We start from the raw sequence: 16,273 nt of genomic DNA, 5'->3' as shown, positions 1-16,273 counted from the left end.
GAAACAGACTTGATTCAATTCAACAAATATTTACTGAATGCCATCTCTGGTGCATTGGTTGAGGGGCCTGGGTTTAGATAAAGAGTATAGCAGATTCCTTTTGTAACAGACAGGAAGGCAGAATATATGGGTATGGATGTTGGTAGGTAGAGATATGGTAGATAGAGATATTCCTATTTTACTGAGAAGATGAATCACAAGTGATTCATCTTCTCAGTAAAATACTGTTCTTAGCTGAAACTGAGAATTGTGGAGAGGCTTTGGGGTTTGAAGAGAGATGAGTTTGAAATGGTTATTAGGAGAATTTGAGAGAAAATGTTAACACTGCTCCATATTAAGAGCCCATTTGAGATTTGTATTAGGAAATTAAAGTGATACCCACCAGCTATGTTCAAATTCACAAATGCAAGTTACATTTGACCATAACACACAAAGGATTGTGGAGAGGCTTTTAAAAAAGAAGAAGCTGCAGCAGCTGCAGGAGAGGGACAAGGGAATGAAGGGTACATGCAGTGGAATGATTACCATAATTGGCTATGAAATTTAAGCTGAATAAGGAACAGAGACATCAAAGTATCAAGGGGAGTAAGCTGGAAGCAAAGGAGATGATGGTCAGCAAAGGAGATGATGAGTGTGATTTTGGAGGGAATACAGTTATTGGTAATAATAGATCAGGTATGATTATGGGAGCAGGTAGCTTAGATAGGATGGAGGACAAAATTATTAGAGAAGAGGAGTTTAAGGAGTCAAGGAATATCTTTGTTTTCTTCCCACATAATTGTTACACTTACTGCGTATAAAATAACAATAGTCTTTTTCCTTTAAAATTCAAGTAGATATAGTGCAATTCACCTCTGGAATGTAGTACTGCAGAGGAGAAATCTAAGGTCCAGCTAATTGTATCTTTGATTATTGCTCCTGTCTCCATATTAGGCTTTCCTTTAGGAACCTAATTATATGTTAACATTCTGTTCTCTGTTTCCCATATCTTCCCTTTTCTAATTTTCATCTTTTCATCCTCTTTATCTGCATGCTGAGACATTTCCATCTTGCTAACTTGACTTTTAGTAGAACTATTCTGTTATTTACTGCTTTCCATATGAGTTTTCATGCTGTTAATGATTTTATAATCCTTCCTCATTTAATCCCGTGGCCTTTTTCCTTATTCTATTGCTCTCTACCTTTTTATAACCCATGAGGGGCATCTGTTTGTATACACATACAAGTACATACACACACTGTGAAATGTGCTACATTATAGTTTGTTGTTCTGAAGGTTGACAGAAATTGTAGATAAAGTAAGACCAGTTTGAGTCACTGCACTGAGATAAGATTAACATTCAATCCCTATTTTGTACCTCCTGGATCACAGGAGTGGAAAAGAAAGTAATTTAAAATTATAATGTAATATAAAAATGTGAAGTGCTGTTTGAGCTATTTCTCTGAATCCCAAACTGACCTAACAATGGAGACTGCTAGTTCCTTAATTTCCATTTTGCATCGAAATACCTGCCATTGTCTAGATTGCTTTTGTCTTGCAGATATTTCAGAGAAATCATCTAGCTGGAAGTACATACTTATTAATTTGGGCCCTTTAACAGGATTCTTTACCCATTAACACAGCTTTCACTTATGTATTTTGAAGATGGGGAGACATTTCTGACATTTTAATCTTACTTTTGGAATGAAATTGATTGGCTCTATAATGCCTGTTTAGTGGGGTCTAGTAACTAATGTTAATTCTTGGAAGCAGAATGCCTGCCTTTAACTAGATAACTCATCCTCAAATCTGTGGAATTCCATTAATCAGCATGTCATCAAAAACCAAAAAGTAAGTATGGAAAGAACAAAAAATTAATTTGCTTGACAATGCTTCTTTCTGTCAATATATATGTTAGCATAGAGTATAAAAAATGGTAAGAACTAGGATCTCTTAAAATAAGTATTATATATGGCCAAGTCAAATCTCATCAAGTCTGTTTTTTCTAATTAAATAATTTTCCAATTTGTTATGAACATTTCTGTCCAGTCGGCTCAACATAGTTTTGAATTACGATTCAGTTTTACCACAAATCAATTTTACAAGTAGCTTTATTATCTACTATAAAAATTTTAAGTGATATTAGTATATTTTAGAACCAAATTTGCTATATAAACATAGCGTTATTATAATGGTGTTTTTCCTTTTTTTCTTAGGTGGCTCTAACTAACTACACCTTTGAAAATGTGAGCTTTCATGTGCTTCATCAGCGTTTTCCCCTCTTTACCTTTCGAGTCTTGTCAGATTGGTTTGATAACAAGACGGACCTATACAGGTACTGTTTTATAACTCTGAAGAGGATAATATAAAGTCTTCATTATTGGGATGTAATTTATATGCAATAAAATGCACATTTAAAGTGTATTGTTCAGACCAGTTGCAGTGGCCCATGCCTGTAATCCTACCACATTGGGAGGTCGAGGCAGATGGATCACCTGAGGTCAGGAGTTCAAGACTAGCCTGGCTAACATGGCAAAACCCCATCTCGACTAAAAAATACAAAAATTGGCCAGGCATGGTGGCACATGCCTGTAATCACAGCTACTTGGGAGGCTAAAGCACAAGAATCACTTGAACCCGGGAGGCAGAGGTTGCAGTGAGCTAAGATTGTGCCACTGTACTCCAGCCTGGGTGACACAGCAAGACTCCGTCTCAAAAAAAAAAAGAAACCAAAGCTGAGGAGAAGTTATACACCCCTAAATAAAACTGGATACTTAACACTGGAAACTATATTCAGTGGTTTGTTTATAAGCCCTGGAATCTCTAAATGCATGTTTTACCACCCTTAATTAGGTATTATCTAGGATGATAACTTTTTGACAAGTGAAATAGAGTACTAGAACTAACATTGTATAGAAGGAACTCAGACTAGACAGTAGACCATTTATGTCAAATGAATTATGTTATATGAAGAGACCATGCACTCTTCTTTGGGTAGTCTTGGAAATATCAGACAGCTTTCTTCTTATATTTAAGTGAATACTTATCAAAAAAGTAAGTCGTGCTTACTTTTTCAAGGACCTCTCTTGATTTGCATTTGCTTTCTACACTGTTTTAAGGAAATACATACATACTGTAAGTCAACTTAGAATGAGAAGAACTTGCTAGTCAAGGATTTCTTGTATGAAATCTGTAAAACACAAAGGTACCCTAATTTTTTTTTTTAATAAACCCAGATTTTGGTCTCCTGGAAGCCCCTGATATATATGAATGAGTTATATTCCCAATGTTTTATTGTTTAGAGCTTAGAACACATTTTGTCATAAAATAATGTCTTGTGATTAGATTCCCAAGTCAGCCTATAAACTTTTCCTAATCTCTAGTATTACTGATCTAGATAACTCATAATACCAGTGTGATTTTATCTGTCATCCAAGGAATAGTTATGAAATACCATTTTAGTTTCTGAGCCAGGAGGTATGTCCTGGGAGCAGAGTTCTGTAGCCGAAGAAGGTAATGTAAGAAATTTTCTTTTCTATTTGCTGAGTGTAGAGCCAACCCACAGAAAAACTTCAGAATAAGTGAATTTTGTACTTGTAGAGCCAACCCACAGAAAAACTTCAGAATAAGTGAATTTTGTACTTGGAATTCTCCTGTCTCCTTTTTTGTCACCTTCTCCCCTGATGAACTATCTCGAAAAATATCCATGCCTTCAGGATGCTCTAAGTTCCCATTTCAGCACTACGCAGGCCTATCCTGAGTAGTACCTGCTTTATGTTTCCCTTCCTTCTTTCCATATCAAAACTTGTATTTATTACCCTTAAGTTTGACAGAGCCTTAGGAGGATGGCATAATTCTTTAACAATAATTAAAAAGCCTTACAAAAGTCAACCTTGTCCTTTAACCGTAAGTTAAGGCCACAATTACTTATTCTCTTTTATGTTACATGGTTTGCCAGATAGGAACCGAAAGTAGAAATGATGATGATCTTACTTCAGAAGGATTGCGTTTTTCCGTTAAAAAGCCTACATATATATATAATTGCACTTTAGGTTCTGGGGTATATATGCAGAGCATGCAGGCTTGTTACATGGGTACATACATGGCAATGTGGTTTGCTGCCTCCATACTCATCACCTATATCTGGCATTTCTCCCTGTGTTTTGCCTCTCCAACTCCCTACCCGCTGCTGTCCCTCCCCTAGTCCCCACCAATAGACCCCAGTGTGTGATGCTCCCCTCCCTGTGTCCACGTGTTCTCATTGTTCAGCACCCACCTGTGAGTGAGAACATGCAGTGTTCGGTTTTCTGTTCTTGTGTCAGTTTGCTGAGATTGATGGTTTCCAGGTTCATCCATGTCCCTACAAAGGACATGAACTCATCGTCTTTTATGGCTGCATAGTAGTCTGTGGTGTATATGTGCCACATTTTCCCTGTCCAGTCTATCATCAGTGGGCATTTGGGTTGGTTCCAGGTCTTTGCTGTAAACAGTGCCGCAGTGAACATATGTGTGCATGTGTCTTTATAATAGAATGATTTATAATCCTTTGGATATATACCCAGTAATGGGATTGCTCGGTCAAATGGAATTTCTATTTTTTAAATAAATGTTTAAAACATTAATCATTCAAAGCATTTTTTATGTTCATGCCTATAGGTCAGGAGATTTAGATCAGAAAACAGCAGTTGTTACCTGCTAGATAAATTATACAAGCTAAAATGTCCCTTGTTAAATTAACCTTTCGTTATGAAAGATAAGATGCATCTAATTTGTTTATATTACTTGGTTACCAGTCAGTGGAGAGGAATACATTTAGTGTGAAGTGAATAAGCAGTGGGTCTACCATTTTTGCTAGTGAGGAAATGAGTGATTTGCTGTGATAATAGAAATTTAATGAGACAGTTACTCATAATGTATAATCTTGTCTCCTTTTGATCATGTTTTTATTGTTTAATCTGTCATAATTTATTTGGTCAAAATCTCAGGTCTGGTGTACTAGGTTTGTAACCTAGGATGGATTAGGCTCACAGTAATCCTCAATTTAGAGATGTTAATATATTTTACCTCATGGAGTGAAGTAAGAATTAAATGAGATGATATGCGTCTTTAGCACACAGAAGGCACGCAATAAATGTTAATTAATTGGTACATCTTTCTTTTCAGGATAGAGAATTAGATTCTGAATGAAATGGGGAAATAGTAATTACCATAATTATCATAGAAATAGCAGCAAAGGTTATTAAGTTTTTGTTTTTGCCTAATACCTTACAACAGCCTATTAGTACCACTGTTTCACACATACTGAAACTGAGAACTAGAAAGTTAAATGATTTGCCTAGGGTCACGTAGCAGCTTACAACAGAGCCATGATTTGAACCTAGGACTCTCTGACTCCAAAGTCTGTGCTGTCAACCAAAATGTGAAAATCTATTAGACTGTATTCTTCAAAATGTGAAATAAACGATTTCCAGTTAAAAAAAAAAGTTATGTATAATATAGTAAAAATATTTCTTTTGAAATATAGTAATATACCCATTTATTTAAGTTCTAATACATTGTCTCAAGAAATGGAGTTGATCTTAGTCAAATCAGTTTAAATCGGGAGCCTTTAAGATTCAGTTTAATCAATTTGTATACAAAGTATTTAGACTTACTTTCACCATTTTTGCCCAGAAGCAAACTTTTGTACCTCATTAAATAACATCAACAAAATTAAAAACCTAACATCAACCTAGGGAAACCATTTTTGTCACAACAGTTTTATATATATATATTGACTATATTATATACTTTTAAATTAGTAAGAAAAATATGGATAAAAGACGTGAACAATTCTCAAAGGAAAAAATATTCAAATGTTTACCTTATATACAGTACATAAATGTCTACCTTAATGTTCCTTACTAATTAATTCTTAATCTGCTGATTATGTTTCTAAATTGTACCATGAATTACAAAAACCTGTTGGCAAAATCAGTGTCTCATTTTAAAAAAAAAAGGACTTTAGGCTGGAGTAAACTGAAAATAAACCAGTATGATTTAAAACACATTTTCTAAAACAAATTATAATCATCATACTTCAAATGGTAACTCTTCTGAATCACCACCTACAGATTTCTAGGAAATATTTGTGCCCAGTCAGCATGATTAGCTAAGACAGATTCTTACACAAGTTTTGTGTAATATATAACCTTTTTAAAGTTTTCTGTTAAACCTGTTTGGTTGAGATTTACACTTATTTTTCTCATGTTTTGCTTTTACAAATCTTAGCAAACTGCTTGTGTGCTGCCTGGTCTTTTCAGAAATTATGGTTGTGTCTCATTCTTTTGGTTTCTCGTTTGGAATGTTTCTCCAGGTCAGCTCTCTGTGCATATATTCAGAGGGCAAAGTGTAAATGTATCTTCTTTTTCTGCACCGTCCATAGATAAACACTCACATCCTACAGGAGGGGTGAGCCATTAAATCCATTTGTTTTTATTTTAAAGGGACTGATCTGATTTATATGGAATACATTATTTCAGATTTACTCTTTGCAAGTTTGTATTGTTGAGGGGTTACATTAATGATCTAAAACAAAAAAATCAGATTAAAATGTGATCTTTTTTTGTCTATCAAACTAGTAATAACTTTAAAAAATATAATCTGAAGAGTGTTGACAAATATCCAAGGAAACAAGCACTTTATCATCACTAGTATGAATATAAACTATTAAAACCTTTCTGGAAAGCAGTGGATTGTTACATATTGAAACTGACCAAATCTAGGAATTTATCTTAAGGAATTATTTAATCATCTATACAAAAACTTAGCTTTAAAAATGCTTATCACAGCATTGCTTACAGTAATGAAAGATATTGAGTAACTTTTGATTAAATATAATTATACAATAGCATACTCAATAGCTGCAAAACATATAAATATGGGGAGTCAACATGTTAAGTAAAATATGTAAATTATGAAACAGAATTTGTTTCTTTTGTTAAACCATTGAGTATTTATAGAGTTTAGGTTTTTTTATGTTTGCCTAATGTTTTAATGGCTTTATTCGGATATAATTTATATATCACACAGTTCATCCATTTAAAGAAAATGATTCACTGGCTTTTAGTATATTCAGAGTTGTACAACATCATCACAGTAAGTTTTGGAATATTTTCAATACCCTAAATGGACATATTGTATCCCGTAGCCACCACTCTTCAACCATTCCTCATTCCTATCACCCCCTCCACTAGAGTCCCACCCTCTACCTCTTGCCTTAGACAACCACTGATCTACTTTCTGTCTCCATTGATTTGACTATTCTGGACATTTCATATGAACAGAATCATGCAATATGTAATCCTTTGGGACTGGCTTCTTTTAGCGTAGCACTCTCCAGATTTGTCCATGTTATAGCATGTTTCAGTATTTTATTGTTGAATAGTATTGTATGGATATATGTTACATTTTATTTCTTCATCAGTTGATAGACATGTTGGTTGTTTCCACTTTTGGCTACTATGATTAATACTGTAATGAACACTCATATAGTTTTTTATGTAAATATCTGTTTTCATTCCTTTTGGATATGTACCTAGGAGTAGAATTTTTGGTGGATAATATGGTAACTCTATGTTTAACTATTTGAGGAGCTGCCAAATTATTTTCCCAAGCAACTACACTATTTTACGTTACCACCAGCAATATATGAAGGTTCCAGTTTCTCCACTTTGTTGCCAGTATCTGTTATTATCTTTTTTATAATAGAGTATTTTTTCTTCCTTCACATTCATTTTCTAGTTTTCTATTACTATTTTCATTAGTCACATGTCCGAGGAAAAGGTTTTTAAACACATTTATTAAACAATTATGTGACTATATTGTTCTAAAAGCAATATCATTAAAGATTACAGTATATGTGAACCTTAATATTTAAATGAATAAATTTTATTCTTTATAGTATACCTTTGGATCATTTTTACATTATATAATATTAAAATTTTTTTTATGGATTTGCTGAGGGTTTTATTGTTTTCTTAGGAAGGTAAGGTAAAGAGGTTAATTTTTTTTAAGGTTTAAACTGAAAAACAACTTTTCCATTTTCACAAAAAATACTTATTTGATACATGTTTAACCCATGTATTATCTCATTAAAAATTATGTTCCTGATTTTCTAAATCTTCACCAAATTATTCTTTGTTTTTGGCCATGAGAAGATAGTGCCTACTTTTGTTTTAGACTTATATTTGCAATGATAACCCAGATCCTTCATGTTCTTTAAAAATCTATAGATATGATAAATAATTATTGCATAATCAACAGCAACATCTTAAAGGGGAATTTTAATTTCTATGAGAATAGGGTGACATCAAGCAAAATATTAGAAAATAATGATCCTTAATCTTACCACCTAATCACAAGTACTATTTTAAATTTTGCATATTCTTACTGGCTTTCATGCCCTTGAAATACCTGAAATTTTCTAATGTTTAATTCCTTAACATACTTTGCTAAAGGCTCATATTATTACTCTTTTCTTAAGTAACCTCACTTTTAGCATGTAGATTTTTGGCAGAAAAAAAGTACTGTTTTCAAGTGTCCAGACATTTCTCTTACGTTCATAATGTGGATTCTTTTTTAACAGATGGAAAATGGTTGATCATTATGTTAGCCGTGTACGTGGAAATCTCCAAATGTTAGAACAGCTGGACCTGATTGGGAAAACCAGTGAGATGGCTAGACTTTTTGGCATTCAGTTTTTACATGTACTGACAAGGGGTTCACAGGTGGGAAATCTGTTTTCTTGCACACTTGAAAGTTCTGTATGAGTGATATACTTTTGAGATGTTTGAAGTGATTTGACTTTTTAAACTTTCTGTTTGGTACCAACTAATCAATAGTTGGGTAATTAAATCTTGTCATTTTATTCTCTTTCTATGCCAACTTTCTGGCCCCTGCCAAGTTCTTCATGGTATTAAGAAAATAAATGTCCATGCTCTTAAGGGTATTATATTCCTGAATATTGTTACTGTGATTAAAGATCCCCCTTAAAACTGGAGAAGCAACAAAGAAAGTCTACCTTTCTTTTGTTTTACATTTTTAATTTTGGCTTGTTCAAACTTCCAATACATAATTTTAATGTAAAAATGAAAAGTTTGAAAATCAATATAAGTGGAGTATTTAACTTTTTAAAATGTTATAAAAAAGAAACCTTTGAAACCACTTAATTCGTACCTTTCTAAATAATTTCCCAAGGATATAATGAAAGATTTTTTGCTAAACGCCTTGCTGAAAATGATTTTATGTATTAATTCAATAAATATGTATTTCAGTACCTGTCGTTTGTCAAACACTGTGGTAGGCATTAGGGATACTATATTAAAACACCCAGGTTCCTTAACCTTGTAAAATCTTTACTTATTTTAATTACCTGTGTCTATAACGTTCCTCAATCTACCAGTTCAGTAAATATAGCAAAAATAAAGTTCCAGCAACTTTTGTTTTACCTGTTTATTTCATTTTATTGCTTATAAGCTATTTATTTTATTTATATCCATCAAATTTAACAACTCTTTGAGCTGGCCTATAATAAAAAGCAGAGATACCTTAAAACCTCATGAGAATACTTCAGTGTACCCAGGCTGGTTCTTGTGAGTAATTTGTTTTTCTAATACCCCAAGCCATCTGCTTAATAGTTATTATTAGAAACAGAAATATCAGTAATTGCTTGATTCAGTTAAACCAGTAATTAGCTGATCACTTTTCAGTTCTTTTTTTATTTTTTAGTTATTTCCACAACAAAAGCCACATTCAATACTTTGAAATTCTGTAATCATTTGTTTTTTCTTTGAAAAACTGGGATAACATTTTCTATCTTAAGTCTCCTGGCAGCTTTTTCATTCTCTAATTTTTCTAAATAAATCTCTCCAAGATTATTGACCAACTTCTTAAATGAAATTGTCAAACTATACAGCTGTCTGTCCTACACTTGCTTATTATAGTGTAGCTGTATTTAAAAATAATAAGAGGGCCAGGCACGGTGGCTCGCACCTGTAATCCCAGCACTTTGAGAGGTCGAGGCAGGTGGTTCACTTGAGGTTAGGAGTTCACTACTTTGGCCATCATGGTGAAATCCTGTCTATACTAAAAATACAAAAATTAGCCAGGTGTAGTGGCACAGGCCTGTAATCCCAGTTACTGGGGAGGCTGACTGAGACAGGAGAATCACTTGAACTCTGGAGGTGGAGGTTGTAGTGGAGGTGGAGGTTGACTATCTCAAAAAGTCAAAGATACCAGAGTTGAGATCGTGCTGTTGCACTCCAGCCTGGGCAACAGAGCGAGACTTCATATCTAAATAAATAAATAAATAATAAAAATAAAAAGATCTAATTGCATCTGTCTTTTAAAATTGGCTTATCTTTTAAGTTATTTGACATGTTTTTTGTAGTTCTTATTAAAGTCATAGGAATAGGGAAAGGTTTTCCATATATCCCTTTCACATCTGAAAGCTGACTAAATAGTATTGCAGGGCAGGCGTGGTGGCTCACGCCTATAATCCCAACACTTTGGGAGGCCAAGGCAGGCCTGAGGTCAGAAGTTAGAGACCAGCCTGGCTAACATGGTGAAACCCTGTTTCTACTAAAAATACCAAAAATCAACTGGGCGTGGTGGCATGCACCTGTAATCCCAGTTTACTCAGGAGGCTGAGGCAGGAGAATCACTTGAACCTGGGAAGTGGAGGTTGCAGTGAGCTGAGATCGTGCCATTGTACTCCAGCTTGGGCAGCAAGAGTGAAACTCCATCTCAAAAAAAAACAAACAATAAACAAAAAAGCCAGTATTGCAAACAAACAAAAAGTCATGCAGTCTTATTCTGAAAAACAGATCATCCCCAAATAATTATCATATATTCAAATGACAAATATATTTAAACTGTATTTCTTCTCTTTTCACCTCCCTTTCTCCCTGCAGTACCGTGTGGAATCAATGATGTTGCGTATTGCAAAGCCAATGAACTATATTCCTGTGACACCTAGTGTTCAGCAGAGATCCCAAATGAGAGCCCCACAGTGTGTTCCTCTAATTATGGAGCCGGAATCCCGCTTCTATAGCAACTCTGTTCTTGTTTTGGATTTCCAATCACTTTATCCTTCTATTGTGATTGCATATAACTATTGTTTTTCCACCTGCCTTGGCCATGTGGAGAACTTGGGAAAGTAAGATTTTTTTCATATTTACAATAATGTTGTGCTTGTCTACTTCTTACTAAAATGAAACACTTCTTGAGTGTCTCTTTGCTCTTGACACCTTCTTTATGAGCAAGATGAATGGGCTATAGCCCAGCTAATCCATTTATTGTAGTTGTCTTACTAATTGACATGGATCACCGTATGATTAATCCAGTTTCATGGATGGATGACTCATATGAAGAGGATTGGGAATAAATCAGCCTTGCAACTGTTTCACTCCATGTGTAACCATGGTCTCTTTTAAAATGAAAGTTAAATTGATATAAATTACCTTTCAGTGGAACAGTTTGAGGATTATGATCTTATAACTCCATCTATCACCTCCTCTTTATTTTTCTTAGAAATTGTCCAGGATTAAATGTTAGGTTTATTAATTAATATAAATTAAGTTTCATAAACCAAAAATAACATTTTAAATTCTGAAAGGATTAAATACTTTTCTTAGATTGTAGGAAATAAGAGACTCTTCCTTTTTATTGATTTTTCTGTATTTGAGACTGTGTGTTGGTTTTAGTATATACTGTACTCACTTCTTCATAGAAAGCATCTGGAAAATATATTGGTAATCTTGTCTTTTTATTAAAAACAAGAATTTGGAAAACTTACAAGATTTATAGTCTAAGGTTTAAATTCTTTAAATATATTCACAAGGATGTTAAATAAAAATAAACTTTAAGTAATTTAGTATAAGCTGATCATATGTTGAGTTGAAATTTGGCATTTCAGTATAGATTTTACCCATAAACTTTAGGATAGTGCCATTTAAGAAACATGTCTTATAATAAATTGTGAATATTTGAAGAATGGTACTTTGGTAATGAGGCAAATAAACATATTATTAAGTACATGAATGCATGTTTAGATGTTTGAAAATGAATTTCTAATGGAGTTAGAAAGATTCCTAAAATTGCCTAAAATCTCTGTTCTATGATTTGAAGAAGTATTTGCTTAATGTTCTCTTTCTTAACAGGTATGATGAGTTCAAATTTGGCTGTACCTCTCTGAGAGTACCTCCAGATTTACTTTACCAAGTTAGGCATGATATCACAGTGTCCCCCAATGGAATAGCTTTTGTCAAGGTAATACTCTCTTGTAAATGAAAGATATCAACTATGGCTTAACGTTTGGAGAGCTGATAATGGTTTAGATAGTGTTGGCACATAATAGAAAACAAAAACACCGAGTTTGCTTGTTTTTATCTTAAAAAGTCAAAGATATAAGAATCTTCTGAGAAATCACTTCAGAAACAAAACAGTGCCCTTGTTTTTCTTGGATTTAGGCTTTAAACCTTTAAATTGTTAAATGTTAGTTAATGAAATACTGAAAGAAATAAATGTATGCTCATACCTTCTACCCTTTATTAGAATTAGGCAGACTTAAATAGCAATTTAATGGTCAAAATATATTACCTACAAAGATTTGAATTTCTTTAATGTATAGATACAAGTTGTTCTTCTACATTATTTTAACTTAAATTAAGATTATCTTAGAATTAATAATACTCTAATATGTTTATTGATTATATTTTTAAGAAGCTATCCAAACTAAAAATAGGGTCCCTTTTTTCTCTCCTATATCTCCCCTTAAAAGAGACAGAGGAAAATTTTATAAATTAAAGACAAATAAGGGAGATCTAAAAGAAGATTATGTTGCCTCTTATATGCCAACTTTATTCCTTTCTTTTCTATTTTCTTAGCAGTGAGTCTGTACTAGAATCATGAGACAGTAGAGTGGTTGATGGTAGAGTGGACCCCACCAGCCCCCAAATTCATTCTGGTGTACTTATCAAAAGTGGCATCATTCTCTACCAGTAAGAGGGAATGCTAAACTAAAATTAGCAATTTAGATGAAGAAAATTTTAACCAAAGAGTTCATGGTATGTTTCATTTTTGGAAAGTTTTTAAATGTAGTATTTCTAGGGACTGATGTAGATGAGTTCTACTTGGAGACATGGAAATAGATCATTTTTTAATTAAAAGGGTCTCTATGTAAAAATCAGTTTTCACATCACATTTCTGCAAATTTCGTCCCTGTTCTTTTAATCTTATGTCTCACAATATTATGGCTGCTTCAAAATGTACACCAAAGGAAGTAGAGGTTAGAATATGTTCTCATTGTCACATATGTAGCAGCTTATTATCTCCTTTTAGCAGCATTTTTTAAAACTTGCATCTACTTTTGGACCCAGTATGTTAAGCTTAATGAAAATAAGACTTTTTAATATTCAGGTGTGTGATTATCCTATACCTGAGATTTTAATTGTTAGGTCCAACATGCATTACCTTGCACGTGTCTGTGAATCATCATCTAAGTTAATACTGTTTTGTGGTTTTCATTCCTACTGGAGTTCTCATAAATTCTCCCTAGTCTTGATTAATACAAATGATTTTTTTTTTTGGCATCAACAAATTTTATCACCTCACTATTCATCCCCTCTTCCAGATTGCTAATAAATATAGGCCGGAGGGGATGGCTTAGTGGTCTAAGCATCAGATTTGAAATACCTAGAGTCCCTGGAACTGCAGGTTTGAATGTCAGCAGAGTCAACCCAGCTCATCATTCTTCCAAGGTAGATAAATGGAGTTCCATGCAGATTTCTGTGTGGGGTCATTAGGATGAGATCTTTAAAAACAGTTGGTTATGAGTGATGCAAGTCCCATGTGTCATTTTGAAAGAATGGGGGTTTCTGTCAAAGTTTTGAACAAAATTTCCCTCTGAACTTATTTATAGTCACTTATGCACTAGTTGACATCCTCCTCCCTGGAGGTCTCTGAACTCACATAGAAGTGCTCTGTTAGTTTTATAAACATTACAGGAACCGTTTAGGAGAAAAATCCTCTTCCAAGAAATAAAATGTTATGATTTTATATTGATGGTCATTAATACTGTGGTCACTCTGTTGTTAGCATGTTTCAATTCATGACAATTGGCCATTATTATATTTTATGCTTCCTTCTTAATTATTTAAATCTATAATGTTTGAGGGGTTTTAAACATTCTTTTTTCTTTATGATAGCCTTCAGTAAGAAAAGGTGTACTACCAAGAATGCTTGAAGAAATTTTGAAGACTAGATTTATGGTGAAGCAGTCAATGAAGGCTTACAAGCAAGACAGAGCCCTGTTGCGAATGCTTGATGCACGTCAGCTAGGACTTAAGCTGATAGCAAATGTCACATTTGGCTATACATCTGCTAATTTTTCTGGGAGAATGCCATGCATTGAAGTAAGTGATACAAATCTGTAGTTTTTTTCAAAAGAGACTAAAATATGGCCAGGCACAGTGACACTCACCTGTATTTTCAGTTACTTTGGAAGCCGAGGTGGTAGGGATGGGGAGCTTCAGCCCAGAGTTGAATCCAGCCTATACAACATAACATCTCTATTTAAAAAAAAAAAAAAAAGGCTAGCCATGGTGGCTCACACCTGTAATCCCAATACTTTGAGAGGCCGAGGCGGGTGGATTGCTTGAGCTCAGGAGCTGGAGACCAGCTGGGACAACATGGTGAAACCCCGTCTCTAACCAAGAATGCAAAAACTACCCAAGCATAGTGTTGTGTGCCTGTGGTCCCAGTTACTCGGGAGACTGAGGTGGGAGGATCACTAGTGCCCAGGAAGTCGAGGTTGCAGTGAACTGTGATTATACCACTGCACTCCAGCCTGGGTAACAGAGTGAGACCCTGACTCAAAAAAAAAAAAAAAAAAGAAAGAGGGATTAAAGCAGCATTAAATGAACTCCTGTTCATTCAAGCATTTCATTTTGTTTTAAAACTTTTAAGAATTTCATTTCTGTGACATAGGATCCGTTCTTCTCATACCAAGCCTAAATACATACATATTCTTGGGGATCTATGAGTTTTCTCTATAAGACATCTCTGTATCTTTACTCTAATGATCGTTTTAGAAATTAGCATATACACATTTCTGCATAATCTTCATGACTATACTGTAACCTTCTATTAGCATGAGATTTCATTGCCACCTTTGTAGCAGTTTTATAACAACCTTGGTATTGCACAGTTCATTTTATGTATTGTCAAGAGATCTGATTATAGATTGGCTTGTCTAAATGTCACAATTAGCCAGGTGTGGTAGCTCACACTTGTGATCCCAACAACTCAGGAGGCTGAGGTGGGAGGATTGCTTGAGCCCAGGAGTTCAAGACTAGCCTAAGCAACATAGTGAGCCCTTGCCTGTACTAATACATAAAATTAAAAACTAAAAAAAAATTGTTTAAGTCAGAATAAACAACAGTCATTCCATATTTACTAGTATACCAGTAGAGATAAAGCAAAACCTTTTTTGCAGTGATCAGTGGACAGTTGAAAGACATTTTTCATAGAATAAGACTTAATTTCTTATTTACTAAGTTGAGATGTTTGATAGAAATACAATATACTGTGACAGGGTAATATAATAATATACTAGTGATCGTGAAAAGAACAGAGTAATGTGTTATATTGTGATCATGCCAAGTGAAGGCCAGAGGAGATTGTGAAATATCATATTTGCATTAGTTCAGTAAGAGAAAAGCAAGGGAAGAATAAAGTCTTCACACAGCTTATAGTAGGCAAAATGAACTCCAAAAACATGAGCAAGGCAGTAGTGGCATATTCACATTGAAAGCAGTAAAATACCATCTATAGTGAAAACCTGATATTGTTAACTTGAATATTTTGGTACAGTAATATGATTCTGTGCTGGATAAATTTTTTTACAGTTGCACTGTAAAGGCTGTAAGCAATAAAAGTTCATATCTGGGTTTATGTTTGTATACTTTTAGGTGATATAAAAAATACTTAGTCATGGAGGTTCATATTAATAAATTTGAAAACCACTGATCTATATGATCCAGCCAAAAAAAAAAATTGGAATTGATATTACTAATGTAGAACCAAAAGATATCAATTTTTTTTTTTTTTGAGACAGAGTCTTGCTTTATCATCCAGGCTGGAGTGCAGTGGCTCAACCATGGCTCACTGCGGCCTCGACCTCCCAGGCTTAAGCAATCCTCCCACCTCTGCCTCCAGGTAGCTGGGACTACAGGTGCTTACCTTTATGCCCAG

General features: G+C 34.1%; 1 protein-coding gene across 7 annotated transcripts in view; it reads left to right on the top strand.

Moving 5' to 3' along the window:
• Window positions 1-16,273, top strand: part of REV3L (REV3 like, DNA directed polymerase zeta catalytic subunit) — a 202,051-nt gene that overhangs the window by 156,664 nt on the left and 29,114 nt on the right. For 5 of the 7 annotated variants that reach the window (XR_013534485.1, XM_035296532.3, XM_035296530.3 and 2 more), the window contains 5 exons: window positions 2,197-2,315; window positions 8,607-8,748; window positions 10,933-11,177; window positions 12,181-12,289; window positions 14,227-14,433. Coding sequence is in view for 4 of the 7 variants with exons in the window: in XM_035296532.3 (XP_035152423.2) it covers window positions 2,197-2,315; window positions 8,607-8,748; window positions 10,933-11,177; window positions 12,181-12,289; window positions 14,227-14,433 (822 nt within the window). In the remaining 3 variants the exon portion in view is untranslated. Of the gene's footprint in view, window positions 1-2,196; window positions 2,316-8,606; window positions 8,749-10,932; window positions 11,178-12,180; window positions 12,290-12,906; window positions 13,087-13,652; window positions 13,780-14,226; window positions 14,434-16,273 lie in introns of those variants that run through there. The other 2 variants (XR_013534486.1, XR_004742016.3) reach the window with 2 other exon arrangements.

This window comes from Callithrix jacchus, chromosome 4 (assembly GCF_049354715.1).
Source record: "Callithrix jacchus isolate 240 chromosome 4, calJac240_pri, whole genome shotgun sequence".
NCBI classification, from domain to species: domain Eukaryota; kingdom Metazoa; phylum Chordata; class Mammalia; order Primates; family Cebidae; genus Callithrix; species Callithrix jacchus.
Note: the sequence above shows the minus strand (reverse complement) of the source record. Positions and strands in the feature narration are given on the sequence as shown.